Raw genomic sequence first — 16,212 nt, forward strand, 5'->3', positions numbered from 1 at the left:
GCCAGTTCAAGACCTAGCTGCTCCACTTCAGATCCAGCTCTCTGCTATGGCCTGGGAAAGCAGTGGAAGATGGCCCAAGTCCTTGGGACCCTGCACCCGTGTGGGAGACCCGGAAGAAGCTCCTGGCTCCTGGCTTCGGATCAGTGTGGCTCCGGCCATTGTGGCCAACTGGGGAGTGAACCATCGGATGAAAGACCTCTCTCTCTCTCTCTGCCTCTCCTCCTCTGTGCGACTCTGACTTTCAAATAAATAAATAAACCTTTAAAAAAAAAAAAGGGCAAAAGGGAGCTAAAACCCAATACCAGATCTGGGAAAAGCAGGAGAAAGAGGTGCCAACACTGTGGTGTAGCTCTTAGAGCTGCCATCTGCGACCCTGGCATCCCCTGTGGGTCTCTAGGCTGCTTCACTTCTGATCCAGTTTCCTGTAAATGGCCTGGGAAAAGCAGAGGATGGTCCAATGCCTGGGCCCCTGCCACCCACGTGGGAGACCTGAGTGAAGCTCCTGGTTCCACGCTTTGGCCTGGCTCATCTCAGGCTGTTGAGGCCATCTGGGGAATGAACCAGCAAAGGAAGATCTCTTTCTCTTACTGTCTCTATGTTTGTAACTTTGCCTTTCAGATGAACAAATATATCTTTAAAAAAAAAAAAAAAAAAAACCTCCACCTGCAGCTCCGGTACTTCAGTTTTAGTCCCACTTGGGGCACCGGATTCTGTCCCAGTTGCTCCTCTTCCAGTCCAGCTCTCTGCTGTGGCCCGGGAAGGCAGTGGAGGATGGCCCAAGTGCTTGGGCCCTGCACCCCATGGGAGACCAGGAAGAAGCACCTGGCTCCTGGCTTTGGATCGGTGCAGCACTGACTGTAGCAATCATTTGGGGAGTGAACCAACGGAAGGAAGACCTTTCTCTCTGTCTCTCTCTCACTGTCTAACTTTGCCTGTCAAAAAAAAAAAAAAAAAAAAAGAAAAAAGAAAGAAGAAAAAAAAGAATAGAAAGTAGGAGAAAAAGACTTGGTTTGGCACTGAAGTGAGAAAAGATGACACTGATACAGTAACAGCAGTACACTGTTTACATCTGTGTTTACTACGAAGACTTTTAAAAGCCATAACATTCCAAAATGAGGAAAGTAGCGAGACTTGGCGGGTGATTTTTAAAAGATAACCTTTGCTTAAATCCGTTTCTCGTGGCCATGAAAGCTCAAGTGAAAACCCCTGCACCCAGCCGACAGCGCCCGGAGGTCGGCCTGCTTCCCTGCGCTGCAGCCTCCGTCCCAGCAAGCACGGATCGCGGCCGGGACATCGCCTACAAGGCTCATTATTGTGTCGCTCTAACTTGCAACGGTCTCTTCTGCCACTTCGTCCTACTGTTAGCGACTGTCACATTCTCTTCTTCTGAAAGAGACCCAGAGCAGGGCTGAGGGGGTCGGGTGAGGGCCCAAGCCCTCGGGGTCAGCACAGGTAGAGGCTGCAATGCTCCAGGCCCCCGGAGACCCTGTGCTCCTGGGAAGAGCAGGGGTGTTTCCCAACAAACCTGACTCCACGATTCGAAACCCACAGCAAATGTCAGTATTTACCTGACTTTAACATGAAGAACCCGAGCCCGAACACGTCCTGACACCGAGAAGCAGTTCCAAGTGAGTGAGGGTTGCTGTGGGCCGCATCTCTAGCCTTGCGGGCTTCATTATCTTTGGCCCCTAGAGAAGGCTAAAAAACGCTAACCTAAGGCACTGCAGGAGGAAAAATGATTGAAAACACAAGGAAACAAAACAACCAAACACCACAAGTGCAGCGCCGTGGCAGTGGGCAAAGTGGGCCAGGCCTGCACGCGCATCACCTCCTGCCGCCCACTGCAGGCCACGCTGTCGACCTGTCCAAGGGGACCAGCTCCAAGCTCACATCGCAGGGATCGATCTCTGGTAGGCCGGCTCGGCTATCACACCGAGGCCTGCAGTGGCTCCACCCCACCACGCCAAAGGAAACTGGACTCCTAACCACCACAGGGACTTCAGCTTCCCTAACAAGTCAAACATCCCCAAAACTGGACTTAAACTGCTCAGTTTTTCTTTAATAAAAGAAGTGATGTTTGTTATAACAGAGTAAGCAAAATGCCCTAGGATACATTTTGTACCAGCCACAGCATATAGCGAGACAGAACCAGGGAAGGCAGAACTGGGGAGCGAGACAACCTCACAATCCAGCAGGTGACGTCACTCACAGCAGTGTCAGCCCAGCCCCTGGCCACCAGTCAGTGGAAGGAAATGACCGCGACTTCCAAAACCATAGAAGCAGCCGGCGCCGCGGCTCACTAGGCTAATCCTCCGCCTAGCGGCGCCGGCACACCGGGTTCTAGTCCCGGTCGGGGCGCTGGATTCTGTCCCGGTTGCCCCTCTTCCAGGCCAGCTCTCTGCTGTGGCCAGGGAGTGCAGTGGAGGATGGCCCAAGTGCTTGGGCCCTGCACCCCATGGGAGACCAGGAGAAGCACCTGGCTCCTGCCATCGGATCAGTGCAGTGCGCCGGCTGCAGCGCGCCGGCCACGGCGGCCATTGGAGGGTGAACCAACGGCAAAGGAAGACCTTTCTGTCTCTCTCTCTCACTGTCCACTCTGCCTGTCAAAAAAAAAAAAAAAAAAAAAAAACCATGGAAGCACTGGAGGTGCTCAGTTCTGCACACACACTCAGCACTGCTGGCACCTGGGCTGAGAAATTCCTGTGGGTGCTGGACACAGCACCCCACTCCAGTTTAACAATCTAGAAGGCCCCCAAATGTTGTCCCCATGTAAAATAAGACACATTCTACCCTCTCCTCCACCTGAATCTTTCGACAGAAAAATATCCAATTTCTAAATAATAATTGTTTTCAAATAGACTGACTTAATTCTGCAAAACAGCCGATGTCCGATGAGCTGTAATTCTACTTTGTGCCAACAAGGTGAGGGGTGTGTCTGGCTTGGAGCCACGAGCGTTCAGATTTCAGTTTTCTGACTGTGGCAGACTTAGGTGAGCACCCCCCATGCAAACACTGAATCTGCACTTGGGCATCGGAACCCTCAGCCTGTGCCTAGTTTCACATCTACTGATGCAGAACTCGTCAATAACACAGAACACTGGCTTTGAAATGACAGTCGTTAATGCTTTTAGACTGGCGACTGTCTTCAGCACAAGGTAGCATGCTGCTTCTGCCAGGCGGGAAGTGCTCTTGGAGCAACCTGCAGGCTACGGAACCTCAGCACGCCCTAATCCCAGAGAGGCTCACGCTCACTCGCGTGCTGTGCCGGAGGGGGCACCAGGAGGCACTTCCCCTTCTCTCGGGGGCAGAGGGCCTGGCTTACGGTGGCAGAGCGGTTTCCTCTGTGTGACGTCACTGCTCAGGGACGACCTGAACACGCACTGAGCGGTTTCCTCTGTGACGTGACTGCTCAGGGACGACCTGAACACGCACTGAGCGGTTTCCTCTGTGACGTGACTGCTCAGGGACGACCTGAACACGCACTGAGCGGTTTCCTCTGTGACGTGACTGCTCAGGGACGACCTGAACACGCACTGAGCGGTTTCATCTGTGTGACGTGACTGCTCAGGGACGACCTGAACACGCACTGAGCGGTTTCCTCTGTGATGTGACTGCTCAGGGACGACCTGAACACGCACTGAGCGGTTTCATCCGTGTGACGTGACTGCTCAGGGACGACCTGAACACGCACTGAGCGGTTTCCTCTGTGACGTGACTGCTCAGGGACGACCTGAACACACACTGAGCGGTTTCCTCTGTGACGTGACTGCTCAGGGACGACCTGAACACGCCCTGCAGTAAGCAGACCAGCGATCATCCAGCCTGACAACAGAACTGTTCCTCTCACTGCAGAGGCCACAGACTGCCAACTCGGAACAGATCTCAGAAACACAGTCGCAGAAAAAGCTCCTTTGTCGCTCTCTGTACAACAACAGGAAATGACAAGGACCTACTGAACTCAGCTTTAGGTTTTTCGTTGAAGAGGAACAACTGAGGACAAAGAACAAATGCACAGCCCCTCAGGGCCCAAGAGCCACCTGCAGGGGAGCAGATGCACACTCCACCAAGAGCTGAGCTGGCTCCATCGCTGGGCTGCAAGGCAAGCAAACTTGAAACAAAAGCAATATACAGCCCACATAGCCATCACTAAGGCTGGAGGTTTAGAGCGTCACACTGATTTCCACTTGAAGACAACAGAGTCATCCAATTTTCGATCTACTGGTGGTGGCAGATTCAACAAAGTGTTAAGATTCTGTGCAGTAAGCATACTGAGAAGTTAAAGAACTATACGGAAAGCAGTGTTACCTACAGCAAAGAGATGGAATTACTACTTCCGGCAAAGAGGAACAACCAAGTCAACCTGACTCAGGGTCAAAGGAGCACGGGGAGAGGAGCGAGACACCATGCACACTCGCCACGCAACGGGCCCAGCAACAGCAGCTGACTGGAGACGCGGGGAGAGTGGCGGGCAGACACAGTACTCGGCTCTGCAGGCGACTGCAGCACTGCCCCGAGCCTTCCAGCTGGAAATGACAGACAAGGTGGCTGAGCTGCCAACACAGCCAGTGTAATCCGGCGAAATCAGGTGGAACTCAGCGTTCCTGCCTTAGAGATTTCCACGTCACTCTGCCACTCACAGCTAACTAAAGCTGATGCAAAACACGGGACACTCTGAACCCAAATCACGCTACAGTTTACTAAATGGTCAGTCTTCTGACAACTAACAAAAAGGGGAAATTCAAAAATGGCTTTCATTTTCTGGGAAAGTTTATACACAGAGCATCTTTTTGTACTAAATACACTTCATGGTTTTAAAATTTCGTTGTAATCTCTTGCTTCCAAAAAAATCCAGCGGTTCTCACAGCTCAGGAACTGCTGCTTGTACAAACACTGGCGAGCCCAGAAGCGCACCCGTACTTCAGCGGGACGTTTGCGAACAGCCGCCGCGACACGGAGTGAGCGCGTGCCTGAGCACCCGAGGAGGCTGTCACGTGGAACGCTGCCACAATCCAGCTCCCCGGCATCTACATGAGTGAACGGGTGCTCACCTGGATAACCCTGTAGAAGTAGGCGTACTGCCGGGCGGTGTTTTTATACTGACTGAAGACATCGTGGATAGCCTGCGTCGACTGCAGGTAGCGAACCTCGTCTTCTTCAAAGTAGAGGGGCGTGTCATACTCACTGGGGAGCGTCTGGATGTACGGCTGCCAGAAGGAGTTGGGGCTGGCTCGCTCACACAGCAGGTGGAAGGCCAGGGCGATGTTCCCCATGGCTTGAAGAATTCGGTCTTGAGAATACAGAGGCCCTGGATTAACCCAGAAGTCAACAGCGTAAGTTCCACAACCTTTCTTTAAAAAGCATTCATTCCAAATACATACTAAAATTTAAAATTAACTAAAACACCTTGAAAACATTTAAAGTCTTAATGCATCTTTCTTTTGACTGTAGCTTAAAAAAAAAAAAAAAAAAAAAAACAGATCTGAAGAATACTTTACCAGTTAGGAAAACAATCAAACACGGTCCTGAAGCACCACAAAACAGAATTTTACAAACTACAGTTTTTTATTATTTGTGCTTTGCCTTGAACAAACAAACAGAAGTTATTCTCACCCAGTACTGAGTTTTTAGCAGATTCAACGGTCATTAATAATTTTCGTGGAACCCATAAAAATAATTCTTCTGCCTAGGGGTAAGAGATAAGAAAACAGCAGAACCATCAAAATACGTTTCAACCTTCAACTAAATCAGTGGTCAGAAATTCAATCACATGAGAAATATAACTTCAGGCTGAATAACAGCAATTCATTTCTACATAAAGAAATTTAAACAAAAGAACTTATGTGACATTAAATGAGTAGAAGCACAGTTTAAAATTCTATTTCCAACAGAAAAATTATATAGACTAAAAAGGCAAAAAAGGGACTTTCAACTTAAACTTGAAGAAACAGCAGGAGGGTGGTGGCCGGCAGAGGAGGAAGAAGGCCCTCACCAGAACCAGACCACGCTGGACTTCCCATCCTGCAGAGCTCTAGGAAAGAAATGCTTGTTGTTTATGCCAAAAACAAGTATGCAAGTGTACAGAAGCACACTGAAGAGGCCACAGCTGAGACAGTCTCAACAGCACACACACTGGAGATGCTTCCTGGCTGACCCGGGACAGCAGGACTCTGCCGAGGTCCACAACCTGACCTGCCTACGTGTCCTATCTCCTGCCACAGGTCACAAGCCAGGAAGGAAGAGTTCCTGAGGTTCATCTGTTTCCTTGTTTGGAAGTCTGACGTGATAATAAACAAGAAATTACTCACACAGCGGACGCTTGACAGGTGAGGAGCAGATCAGTACAGACTCAGTAAAAAGCCAACCACAACTTGGCCAAAGGTGACACTGGAGAGGTGAGGGCCCGGCACCTAAGCACCCATCTCGCTTTTGTTTTTTTAATTATTTTTATTTTAGTTGAAAGAAATAGAGATATTTTAGTTGAAAGGAGAGAGAGAGGCAGAGAGGGAGAGATCTTCCACCTGCTGGTTCACTCCTCAAATGGCCCAGACCGCTGAGGCTGGGCCAATCCAAAACCAGGAGCCAGGAGCTTCTTCTGGGTCTCTCCTGTGGGTGCAGGGACCCAAGCATTTGGTCCGTCTCCCACCGCTTTCCCAGGTGCATTAGCAGGGAGCTGGGTCCTAAGTGGAGCAGCTGGGACTCGAACTGGCGACCACATGGGATGCCGGCACCGCAGGCAGTGGCTTTATCTGCTGTACCACAGCTCTGGCCCAGCACCCATCTCTTCTATTCAAGCCCTGAGCGGTGATGGGGCACAACAGGTGTTTGCCCAAAATAATCCCAGAAGGACCTGGCTCCCCTAAGGCGTACGGGCACATCTGGACCCCACAGGGATCCCCCGAAGATCAGAGGGCACAGAGAGCAGAGTGGAGTGGACTCAAGTGGGCAACCAGCTCCCACAGAGACAGGCCAGGCCGGGTCCCCAAGCTCAGCAAAGTGCAGGCGGGGCAGGAGTGGGGCCTGCTGCCTCACCGGGAAGGAAGGACGGGGAAGAGAAAGCACCTGTGCCCCGGCAGTGCCGCTTCCCTGCTCACTGCCTCGGGCAGCTGTCTTGGCGACGGGCGCCTTCAGTCCCTCTGCCATCCACTGCCGATGCCGACAGGCACCTCAGCACCGCCCCCTCCAAACCACAAGCCACACCCCTTTCCTCATTAACTTTCAAGATCCTGGGAGGCTCCATCCAGGGGCTCCTGACAGAGGCTGGGACTGTGAACTGACCTGTCCCAAGGCACTGGTCAACAGTGGGGACCCCAGGAGGACGAGCGGGCGGGGCCGGGGCTCTTCCGGGCCAGGGGTGAGCTCAGGAGACAGCTGCCAGCAAGGCAGCGTGCATGCTGCCTGCTCACCACCCCACCGTCCACGCGCACACACAAATGGGCGCCCCAGGGTAACATCTCAGGAACTCACCTTGATCTCTCTCGTTGCTCTCAAGCCGAAGCCCTCTTCTTCAAAGTTAACCACTTCAAAGCCCTCCACAGACGCTCCATTTGCAGAGGCCCATTTCATGAGTTCAGGGAAGTAATCTTCTCTTTTCCCATCAAAAGTAACAGACAGACCTGTAACAGCCCACGTTTCAAAAAACAAGAACAGCCTTTAGGACACGGGTCATTCACATCACCCTGACAAGACAGATACGGCCTGTCGCTCCCCGTCTTCGTGGAGGAACGACACAGGACCCTGCGCTGTTCTTTCGTCTGCTCGGCCCTCCCCGGGTTTGCTGCTGGTTCTTCCCGGGTTGGCTGCCGTCCCTTCCACCTCCGTGGAAGGGCGGTTCCCCCTGCCACATTCCCCACTTCCGCAGGGGAGTGGCACACCGCTGGCCGGCTCTCTCGGGGGCTGCACAGGTGTTCCCCTTAGATGTTCCTCTTAGATGTTCCTGGTGCATGCCGTCTCTCTCCTCCTTTATAGTCCTCCTCCGCCAATCCTAACTCGGCTGCCCACACGCCGAGTACGCTGCTCTCCTCCAATCAGGAGCAAGTCCTACAGTTTATTGGCTGAACTGGAGGCAGCTGTGTAGAAGCTGTTTTCTTCTCTCCCAGCGCCATATTGTGGGAGAGCAGATGCATAGAATAAGTCTTAATTCCAGTAACTTAGTCTAGTCCGAGTTGCTCCCCACAACGGCCAACACTCAGACAGCCTTAGCACCCGGTCTGGAAATAATACAGACCAGGCACCCAGGCAGTCACATCAAACCCCACACGCCCTGCTGGTGCCCTGAAAACAGAACTTTAGGTGCTGTCGGCAATGCCTGCCCCACCACTGCAGAGTCACCGGCAAGCACACAGCCCCCGTCAGAGGCCAACATTCCACTCACTTCCACAAAACTCCCAGCAGGACAACGGCCAGCAACTCACGTCCGTGCCCAGGAGACACGCGTGTGTGAGTGCCACGGGCTGATGTGAGCACGTGGATCTGCAGCACCACGGGAGTCAGAGCCTTCCACACCACCACAGACAAAACAAGATGCAGCCCTGAGGTTTCAAAATCAAATCAAATGGGACCCTATTCATGTAGTGTTTTGTTTGTATTTTTATTTTAATTTATTTGACAGGTAAAGTTACAGACAGAGAGAAGGAGAGACAGAGGGAGAAAGGTCTTCCATTCACTGGTTCACTCCCCCAAACAGCTGGAGCTGAGCCAGTCTGAAACCAGGAGCCAGGAGCTTCTTCGGAGTCTCCCATGCAGGTGCAGGGGCCCAAGCACTTGGGCCATCTTCTACTGCCTGCCCAGGCAAGACTCGGTAGCCGTATGGGATGGCTGCGCCCCAGGCAGAGGCTTAGCCTACTACACCACAGCGCTGGCCCTGTGTACAGTTTTAAAATATCAACTACAACCACATATTTCTATGGAATTATTCACAAAGCAGAAGTCAACTGATGATCCATAAAGAAAGCTCTGAGGGGCAGATGCTGTGGCAGAGTGGGCTGAGCCTCCACCTGTGGCACCGGCATCCTAACTGGGTGCTGGTTCCTGTCCCGGCTGCTCCACTTCTGATCCAGCTCTCTGCTGCAGGCTGGGAAAGCAGCGGAAGACGGCCCACGTGCCTGGGCCCCTGCACCTGCGTGGGAGGCCCGGAGGAGGCTCCTGGCTTTGGATCAGCTCAGCTCCAGCCGCTGCAGCCATTTGAAGGGTGAATCAGTGGAGAGAAGGCCTTTCTCTCTCCCTCTCTCTCTCTCTCAAATAAATAATAAAAATCTTTAAAAAAAGAAAGCAATCAAGCCCTGAGGAGGAAGGGAATGAACAGGATGGAGTGTGGGGCTGTTGCTGTATCATTTTTTTTTTCTTAAAGACAAAGGAGGGTCCTGTTGCTGTGGCGCAGCAGGTGGCAGGAGCAGCCACTGCCTGCAATGCCGGCATCCTCTGTGGGTGTCAGTTTGGGTCCCGGCTGCTACACTTCTGGTCCAGCTCCCTTCCAATGGCCTGGGAAGAGCAGCAGCAGATGGCCCAGGTGCCTGAGCCCCTGCCACCCATGGGGGAAGACCTGGAGGAAGCTGTGGGCTCCTGGCTTTGACCCAGCCCATCCCTGGTCATTGTGACCATCTACAGAGTGAACCAGCAGATGGAAGGTCTGTCTGTCTGTCTGTCTGTCTCTCTCTCTCCCCCTTTTGCCCTCTCTCACTGTAGCTCTTTCAAATCAATAAATTAAAAAAAAAAAAAAAAAAGAGGGAGGGCGGGCAAGGCGAGCAGGGCGGCAGGCGGGGAAGAGGAGGCCTGAGCGGGACAACTGTGACAGATGCTGAGTGTGGGGCAGACCCCCACTATCTGTGAGATCGCTGTCTGGACTTTTCAGGGTGTTTGAAATATTTGAGGGGCAGGCGCTATGATGCAGCAGGTTAATGCCCTGGCCTGAAGAACCAGAATCCCATATGGGCACCGGTTCAAGACCCAGCTGCTCCACTTCCGATCCAGCTCTCTGCTATGGCCTGGGATAGCAGTGGAGGATGGCCCAGGTTCTTGGGCCCCTGCATCCATGTGGGAGACCTGGAAGAAGCTCCTGGCTCCTGGCTTCAGATCAGTGCAGTTCCGGCTGTTATGGCTAATTGGGTCTGAACCATTGGATGGAAGATCTCTCTCTCTCTGCCACTCCTCTCTCTGCATAACTCTGACTTTCAAATAAATAAATAAATCTTAAAAAAAAAAAAAAGAGAGAGAAATATTTGAAAAGATCACAGTCACACACAGGAAACTCTACGATGATCAGGAACCGTCAGGTGCTGGCACGTGTCAGGCCAGGTGCCTGGGCCATCTCACCACAGTGGGAGGTAACTCAAAGAGTTTGTGCAAAATGGAATGAAAAGATAAGCTTATTCTGGTGAAAATTTTTTTAAATCCATGCACCTTTCCCCATGAAGTGCATTTTCCGTAACTTTCTGAAGAGCCCTTGCACGACAGAGGGGAGGACTGTGAAGAGGCGCTGGCCTGCCCAGGAGACTCACAGATGCCGCAGGATGAGGGGCGACGCTGGCATCAGGGGTACTCTGGGCATAATCAGCCCCCAACCTGCAGAAAACGGCGCGTGCTCCGACTTCAGCGTCAGCTTGGCTAGCCTGTCTACGCAGAACGCTTCAGGCAGCATATTCGCAGAGGAGGGATCAGCACGGCCTACCACGTCGCTCCGATAAGCACGCTGTGGAGTCTGAGACAAGCTAAGCCCACTGCACACTCACGGATGTGTGCAGAGTACAGGACCACACTGCCTCCTCCAGCTCCCCCGCAGACAAGAACATGTCTCAGAAGGCTTTGTCACCGTTTCTGGGCACACTCTCCACTACACTTTCTCCCTCTGCCTTCACAGCAACCTGTATAATCAACACGCTGCCTACCCAGCGTACTCCGAGAACACAGCCTCAGACCCTGCAGCCGCACCTCCCAGCTAACCAAGGAATGTCCACGCTCATCATGAACACCTGGTGGCACACATGACCCAGCCAGCAGACCTGTGCTCTCCACGCACAGTATCCCGTACTGTCCTGAAGCCCAAAAGGAAACACAGTATGAAAGCCAGGCTTGAGCACTGTATAATCGTGAGGGTTGTGTCCCTTCAGCTCCCAGGCACACACATTTTCGCTCTCCAGCTCGACATCTGTGCCCTCCCCAGAGCAGGCCAGAGCATCTCACTGCTGGGAAGGGTCCCCACAGCGCCCCACGGCCATGGCTCTCAGTCTGGAAGCTGCTCCATAGCCACCACTCAGAGTGGCAGGAATGACACGGAGACCCTGCTACTCTCAACAACCCTTCCGACCCGGGCCAGGCTTCCACACGACATCCCAGAAACAAGATTTTCATCCTGGTGATACTTACCTTTTTGCTTTTTCCGTATTTTCTCAACCAGAGACCGGATCTGCACGTATTCCTCCCATTCTTTCCCAGGGCCAGGCGCAGGGCTGCTGCATTCTGCAACGGAAGGGCCAGCACTGAGAGGTGCCTCTCCTGCAACCCCACCACACAGCCTGCATGGGGAGAGGGCCCGGGTTCCGCAGTGGCTGTGCTGCCCGTCCCTCCCTGACAACCCTGCGGTAAGTACGGGGCAGGACCCTACAAGTGCCCCTCACAGACCGTGACTACACCCAAGCACGAGTGCTTTGCTAGCATCTCACTCATTCTTGCTGCTCAGAATACACTTACAAACAAGAAAATCTAAAAAACTAAGTTAAAATACAAAAAAATGCCTCAAAACTCTTCTGGAATGGTGAAAAAGAAGGTCATATTAAAAGCCCACATTCTGTCTGGTTACTCTCTGCAACAATGGCTCTCTAAGGAAGCCAGCAGAGTTGGACAGAAGGACAATTAGTCAACAAACATCGCACGCCCACGCGTGAGCGCTATACTAAGCACTCCGGGGGAGTCACAGGAGACAGCACCATCACTGCTACAAGAGGCGCATCCCGGCTGCAGCGCTGGCCGTCTCTGACGGCTGCCCCGGGACACCCTGCTCCTGGCTGCTCCTTTGCCAGCACTCACAGCCACGTGTGTGAGGAGACAGGCAGGGTGAGCCCCCAGGGGCTGCTCTCTGCGGGGCACGGTGGGCTTTGGGGCTCACGGCCTGATGACCTTCACTCAGCGACCCGCACTCCTGAGATGGCCCAGAGAAGGGACCTCAGAGGGCTCAGTCACTTGCCCCAGGCCACAGCGCCAAGGAGCACCGAGCCTGTCACTGCCCCTGTCCCCCAGGAAGACCACACACTGGTGGTCGGGCACACAAGCTCTACGCTTGCAAGTTCACCCAGGCCTCAGCCACTCCGTTCCAACAGCTGCCAGCATCTCCTACCCAGAGGGCACTGCGAGTGAGGGGAGCTCTGCCACCTGCCCGGGCCACGGGGCTAGCAAGCCGGAGCGGCGCAGGCTTGCCAGGCGCGGGCTCCCTTCCCCTGCCAGTGAGCCCGTATGCACCAGCCTCCGGCGGTAACTTACTCTGCAGCAGCTCGCTGGTCAGGTTCAGGATCTCCTTGGGGGATGCAGCTGCTGTCGCACCAGTGCCTGACTTCTGAGTTTTCACTCGACTCTTCTTACCCATTTTCTGACTGCAGACAAGGGGAGGGAGAGAGAGAAACACACATTACCAAAGACCAAACACCAAGCAATAAATGGGGGCTGGCAGTGTCCTAGTCTGGAGCCCGCGGCTGCGAGTCTCCTTCCAGAGAGGGAAACGCGTCGGGTCAGACTGGAGGTGTTCCGGTTGAGATCTGCTCTGTAGTCCTGGAAGAAAAGTGCATCCCTTCCACTTACAGAACTTGCGGGCATGTTTACTAACCCCACGATACTCCAGAAGGAGTCACTCATACGTGCAGACTACGTGTTCTCGCCCCACTTTGCTCTAAAAGAGCAATTTCCCATGGCTGGGGGTGGGGGGGTGCAGCAGGTTCAGCTGCCACTCACAACGCGGCATCCCACCACTGAGTGCACTTTGAGCCTGGCTGCTCTACTTGGAGTCTGAGCGCCTGCTAACGTGCGTGGGGAGGCAGCACCTGACACTCAAGCGCCTGCGTCCCCATGACCTGGGAGACCCAGATGGAGCTCCTGACTCCCGCCTGACCCAGCCCTGGCTACAGCAGCCATGTGGGGAGTGAACCAGTGGATGGAAGACAGCACGTGTCTCTGCCTGTCTCTCTCTCTCTCTCTGTCTCTTCCTCTATGCCATTCTGCCTTTCAACATATTAATAAATCTTTAAATATATAATTACATCTTTTAAAAAAGTAGCTTCCCATTAGTAGTAACTGCAGATCATAAGGGATAAATTAGACTTTCCGGACAAATGCTGAAGACATTTACGGCTCGAGGATGCATTAGAGAGCTCGTCTAATTTTCTTCCAAAAATCTAAGGCTCCTTGTCCCAAGTTTCAGAGGAAGTCGAAGGCAGACCTGCAACCTGAACAGGCTCCTCCCCCATCTAGGCATCTCCTGCTGTCAGGCACGAGAACTGAGTGGATGACCTCACAGGCAGGTGAGGCAGTGTGGCCCAGAGACTCCAGTGGCTTCCAGGTAAGGATCTCTATGGCAGAACGCTTCCTAACGGTTAAGTCTCAAAGGCAGGGATAGGACGAGGAGCAGCAGAGGGAAGTGCAGCGAGGGAAGGACCCTCTGAGTGAGGGCTGCCGTGGCTGCCTGAGAGCCTGGGTTTGGTGCTCCGCAGGGAAGCAGCCTAGAGGAGGAGGGGACGAGCAACGAGCAGCCAAGATGCTCCAGGGCCTGCAAGTGGGCTGCATGTCATGCCGAGGGAGAGCCCAAAGCACTGTTGTGGTAGAACCACAATGGGACAAGAGGTTTAAGATGCAGCTTCTGCTATCACACAGAGGACCCGCAAAAAGTTCATGGAAAACAGAATGAAAGGTAAGTTTATTTTGATACAAAAAATTTCTTAAATCCATTACATACAAAGGGGCTTTAAAAAGTTCACTGAAAATGTGTGTTATGAAAAAATTATGCATGGGTATCAAATTGCTTTGCACTAAAATAAAGCTATCTTTCAATTTCATTTTTCCAGGCTTTCAGAAGCCTGCTCATGGATGACCACTAATCCTCTTACAGTCGAGCCCAGGCAAATAGGAGCCAATGCTACAATGCAGAAAGTAGCGCTCTTCACTAAGACGTGCTCTCTGCTCTCAGAACCTAAAGTTTAAAGCTAACGAATCTAAAAACAGTGTGCCGTACACAGCGTCAGTCACTCTGCAATGAAAGTGCACCAGTTAAAAATACATACAATTTCTGCAGCAATGGAATGAATTAGTTGTTTTATGATCAAAAGCAGAAAGAAAAAAAAAGGGGGGGGTGCAGCTGGAGCAACAGCTGAAGTTCCTGTCCCTGCCCTGAAGACCGTCTTCTTAGAAGAGGAGGCGGCTCCCACGCTGACCCCTCTCAGGAGACGGGGCCTGGCCTGGCTCCTCACCCTCTCTGCACCTCAGGCCCTCCCACATCTGCTGAAGGCAACTCTGAGGAGGCCCGCGGACTCCACCTGAAAACAGAACCGCCGAGGAGTCTGATGATAAGGATTTTTTAAATTTATTTCACAGATAGAGTTAGACAGTAAGAGAGAGACAGAGGTCTTCCTTCCATTGGTTCACCCCCCAAATGGCCACCACGGCCGGAGCTATGCCGACCCGAAGCCAGGAGCCAGGTGCTTCCTCCTGGTCTCCCATGGGGTGCAGGGCCCAAGCACTTGGGCCATCCTCCACTGCCCTCCCTGGCCACAGCAGAGAGCTGGACTGGAAGAGGGGCAACCGGGACAGAATCCGGCGCCCATATGGGATGCCGGTGCCACAGGCAGAGGATTAAAGTGAGCCCTCTGCCACACACACACACACCCATGTGTGTGGCCACACCTCCAGTAAGGTAACAAACACACTCTCCAGCCTGTCCCCTCTCACCAGTTCCCCGTCACCAGCAGTGTGCTTGTTCTTGAACTTCATTTAGGTGAAATTTACTTAACGCTGCTTCTGCTCGATGTCTCTCCACAGCTCATGGGACAACACAGGACTTGCCTGCCACACCTGCTTGGCTTCATGTGACACAGCCTTTACCCAACACAGCCCCAGGGGAATGAGACTAGCCCTTGTCTCCTCCTTTGGGAAATTCTAGGCTCCTCCAAGCAGCCCTCACTGCCATGAAACTCGGTGAGGGTCAAATTCAAGGTCATTAACAGATGCTAAGGCCTGTTTATCTTGGGATTTAGTCTCCTGGGATTCTCTTTAGCCTGTTTTCCTCCCACAGAGACACAGGCCCTAAGGGAGAGAAAGCAGCTGGTAAATTACAGAGAAGGAATCTTCACGCTGATTAGGAAGGAAGCAGGCTGCCCGTCCTCATCCCTGGTGAACGTATGTCCCAGGCCAGGACATCTCTCTATCTGCTCCACCAACAAGCTCCTTTATGGGTGCCCTGCCCGGGAGCTCCCAGAGTTCTCGGCCCTCTGAACACTGAACCTGACAGTCAAAGGGCCCAGCCCCTGCCTTTACCTTAAGAACTTCTCTGGAGGCCAGGGGTCCCTTGCACCCAGCCGACAGTGTCCCCAAGACCCCTTGAGCCTCTGTGGTCAACACACACTCTGGCACTGTTTCTAGTAACTGTGGGCTGCCCCTCAGAGCGCCTGAAGGCTGCAGCCCTTCGGCTTCCCTCTGACCCCACGATCACCCGGCTGCCTGCAGCAGCTGTCCAGCTCTTCCCACCCTGCCTCCTCTCGGTCCCCTGGCCGGTCACGCCCTCATCTGCACATTCTTTGCTCCATTACTCCACTGGGTGAACGCTACAGTCCTCGAGGCACCTCACAAGGGGCCTCCCTCCCCGCAGAGCCTCTGACCCGGCCCTCTGCAGCCTAAATGCTGTGCAGGACACAGAGTTCCCATCTGCAGGTCAGCCATGGGCACGGCAGGGGTCACGCGTTCGCTACATGAAGCAAACTTTGGGTCTCACACTGGTGTCACTAATGTTGACACTGCTCTCACCAGTGAGGAGAAAGGAGTCAAAGCTGACGTCTACTCAATATTTAACTACTACTGCTGAAGAACAATTCTTCAAAGTAAAACACATTTACAGAGAGCGGGACACAGAGAAGAGGGTCAGGGGTCAGAGTTAAGCTTATGCAACGTGACAAGACCACCTCTTGTAGGAATGGATGGTTGACAGAAGAGAAAACCTGAGAAACACGTTCTAAATTTTTAAGTGTT

The 16,212-nt window shown here is 53.0% G+C and overlaps 1 protein-coding gene across 5 annotated transcripts in view; it reads right to left on the reverse strand.

Moving 5' to 3' along the window:
- The window catches only part of SETD3 (SET domain containing 3, actin N3(tau)-histidine methyltransferase), a 75,248-nt gene that overhangs the window by 48,251 nt on the left and 10,785 nt on the right, over positions 1-16,212 (reverse strand). For all 5 annotated transcript variants that reach the window (XM_008248950.4, XM_051835212.2, XM_051835214.2 and 2 more), the window contains exons 2-6: positions 12,469-12,578; positions 11,359-11,451; positions 7,465-7,613; positions 5,611-5,683; positions 5,049-5,305 (exon numbers count right to left, since the gene is read on the reverse strand). In XM_008248950.4, the coding sequence (XP_008247172.3) occupies positions 5,049-5,305; positions 5,611-5,683; positions 7,465-7,613; positions 11,359-11,451; positions 12,469-12,571 (675 nt within the window). In that variant the 5' untranslated portion in view covers positions 12,572-12,578. The remainder of the gene's footprint in view (positions 1-5,048; positions 5,306-5,610; positions 5,684-7,464; positions 7,614-11,358; positions 11,452-12,468; positions 12,579-16,212) is intronic.

This window comes from Oryctolagus cuniculus, chromosome 20, assembly GCF_964237555.1.
Source record: "Oryctolagus cuniculus chromosome 20, mOryCun1.1, whole genome shotgun sequence".
Classification (NCBI taxonomy): domain Eukaryota; kingdom Metazoa; phylum Chordata; class Mammalia; order Lagomorpha; family Leporidae; genus Oryctolagus; species Oryctolagus cuniculus.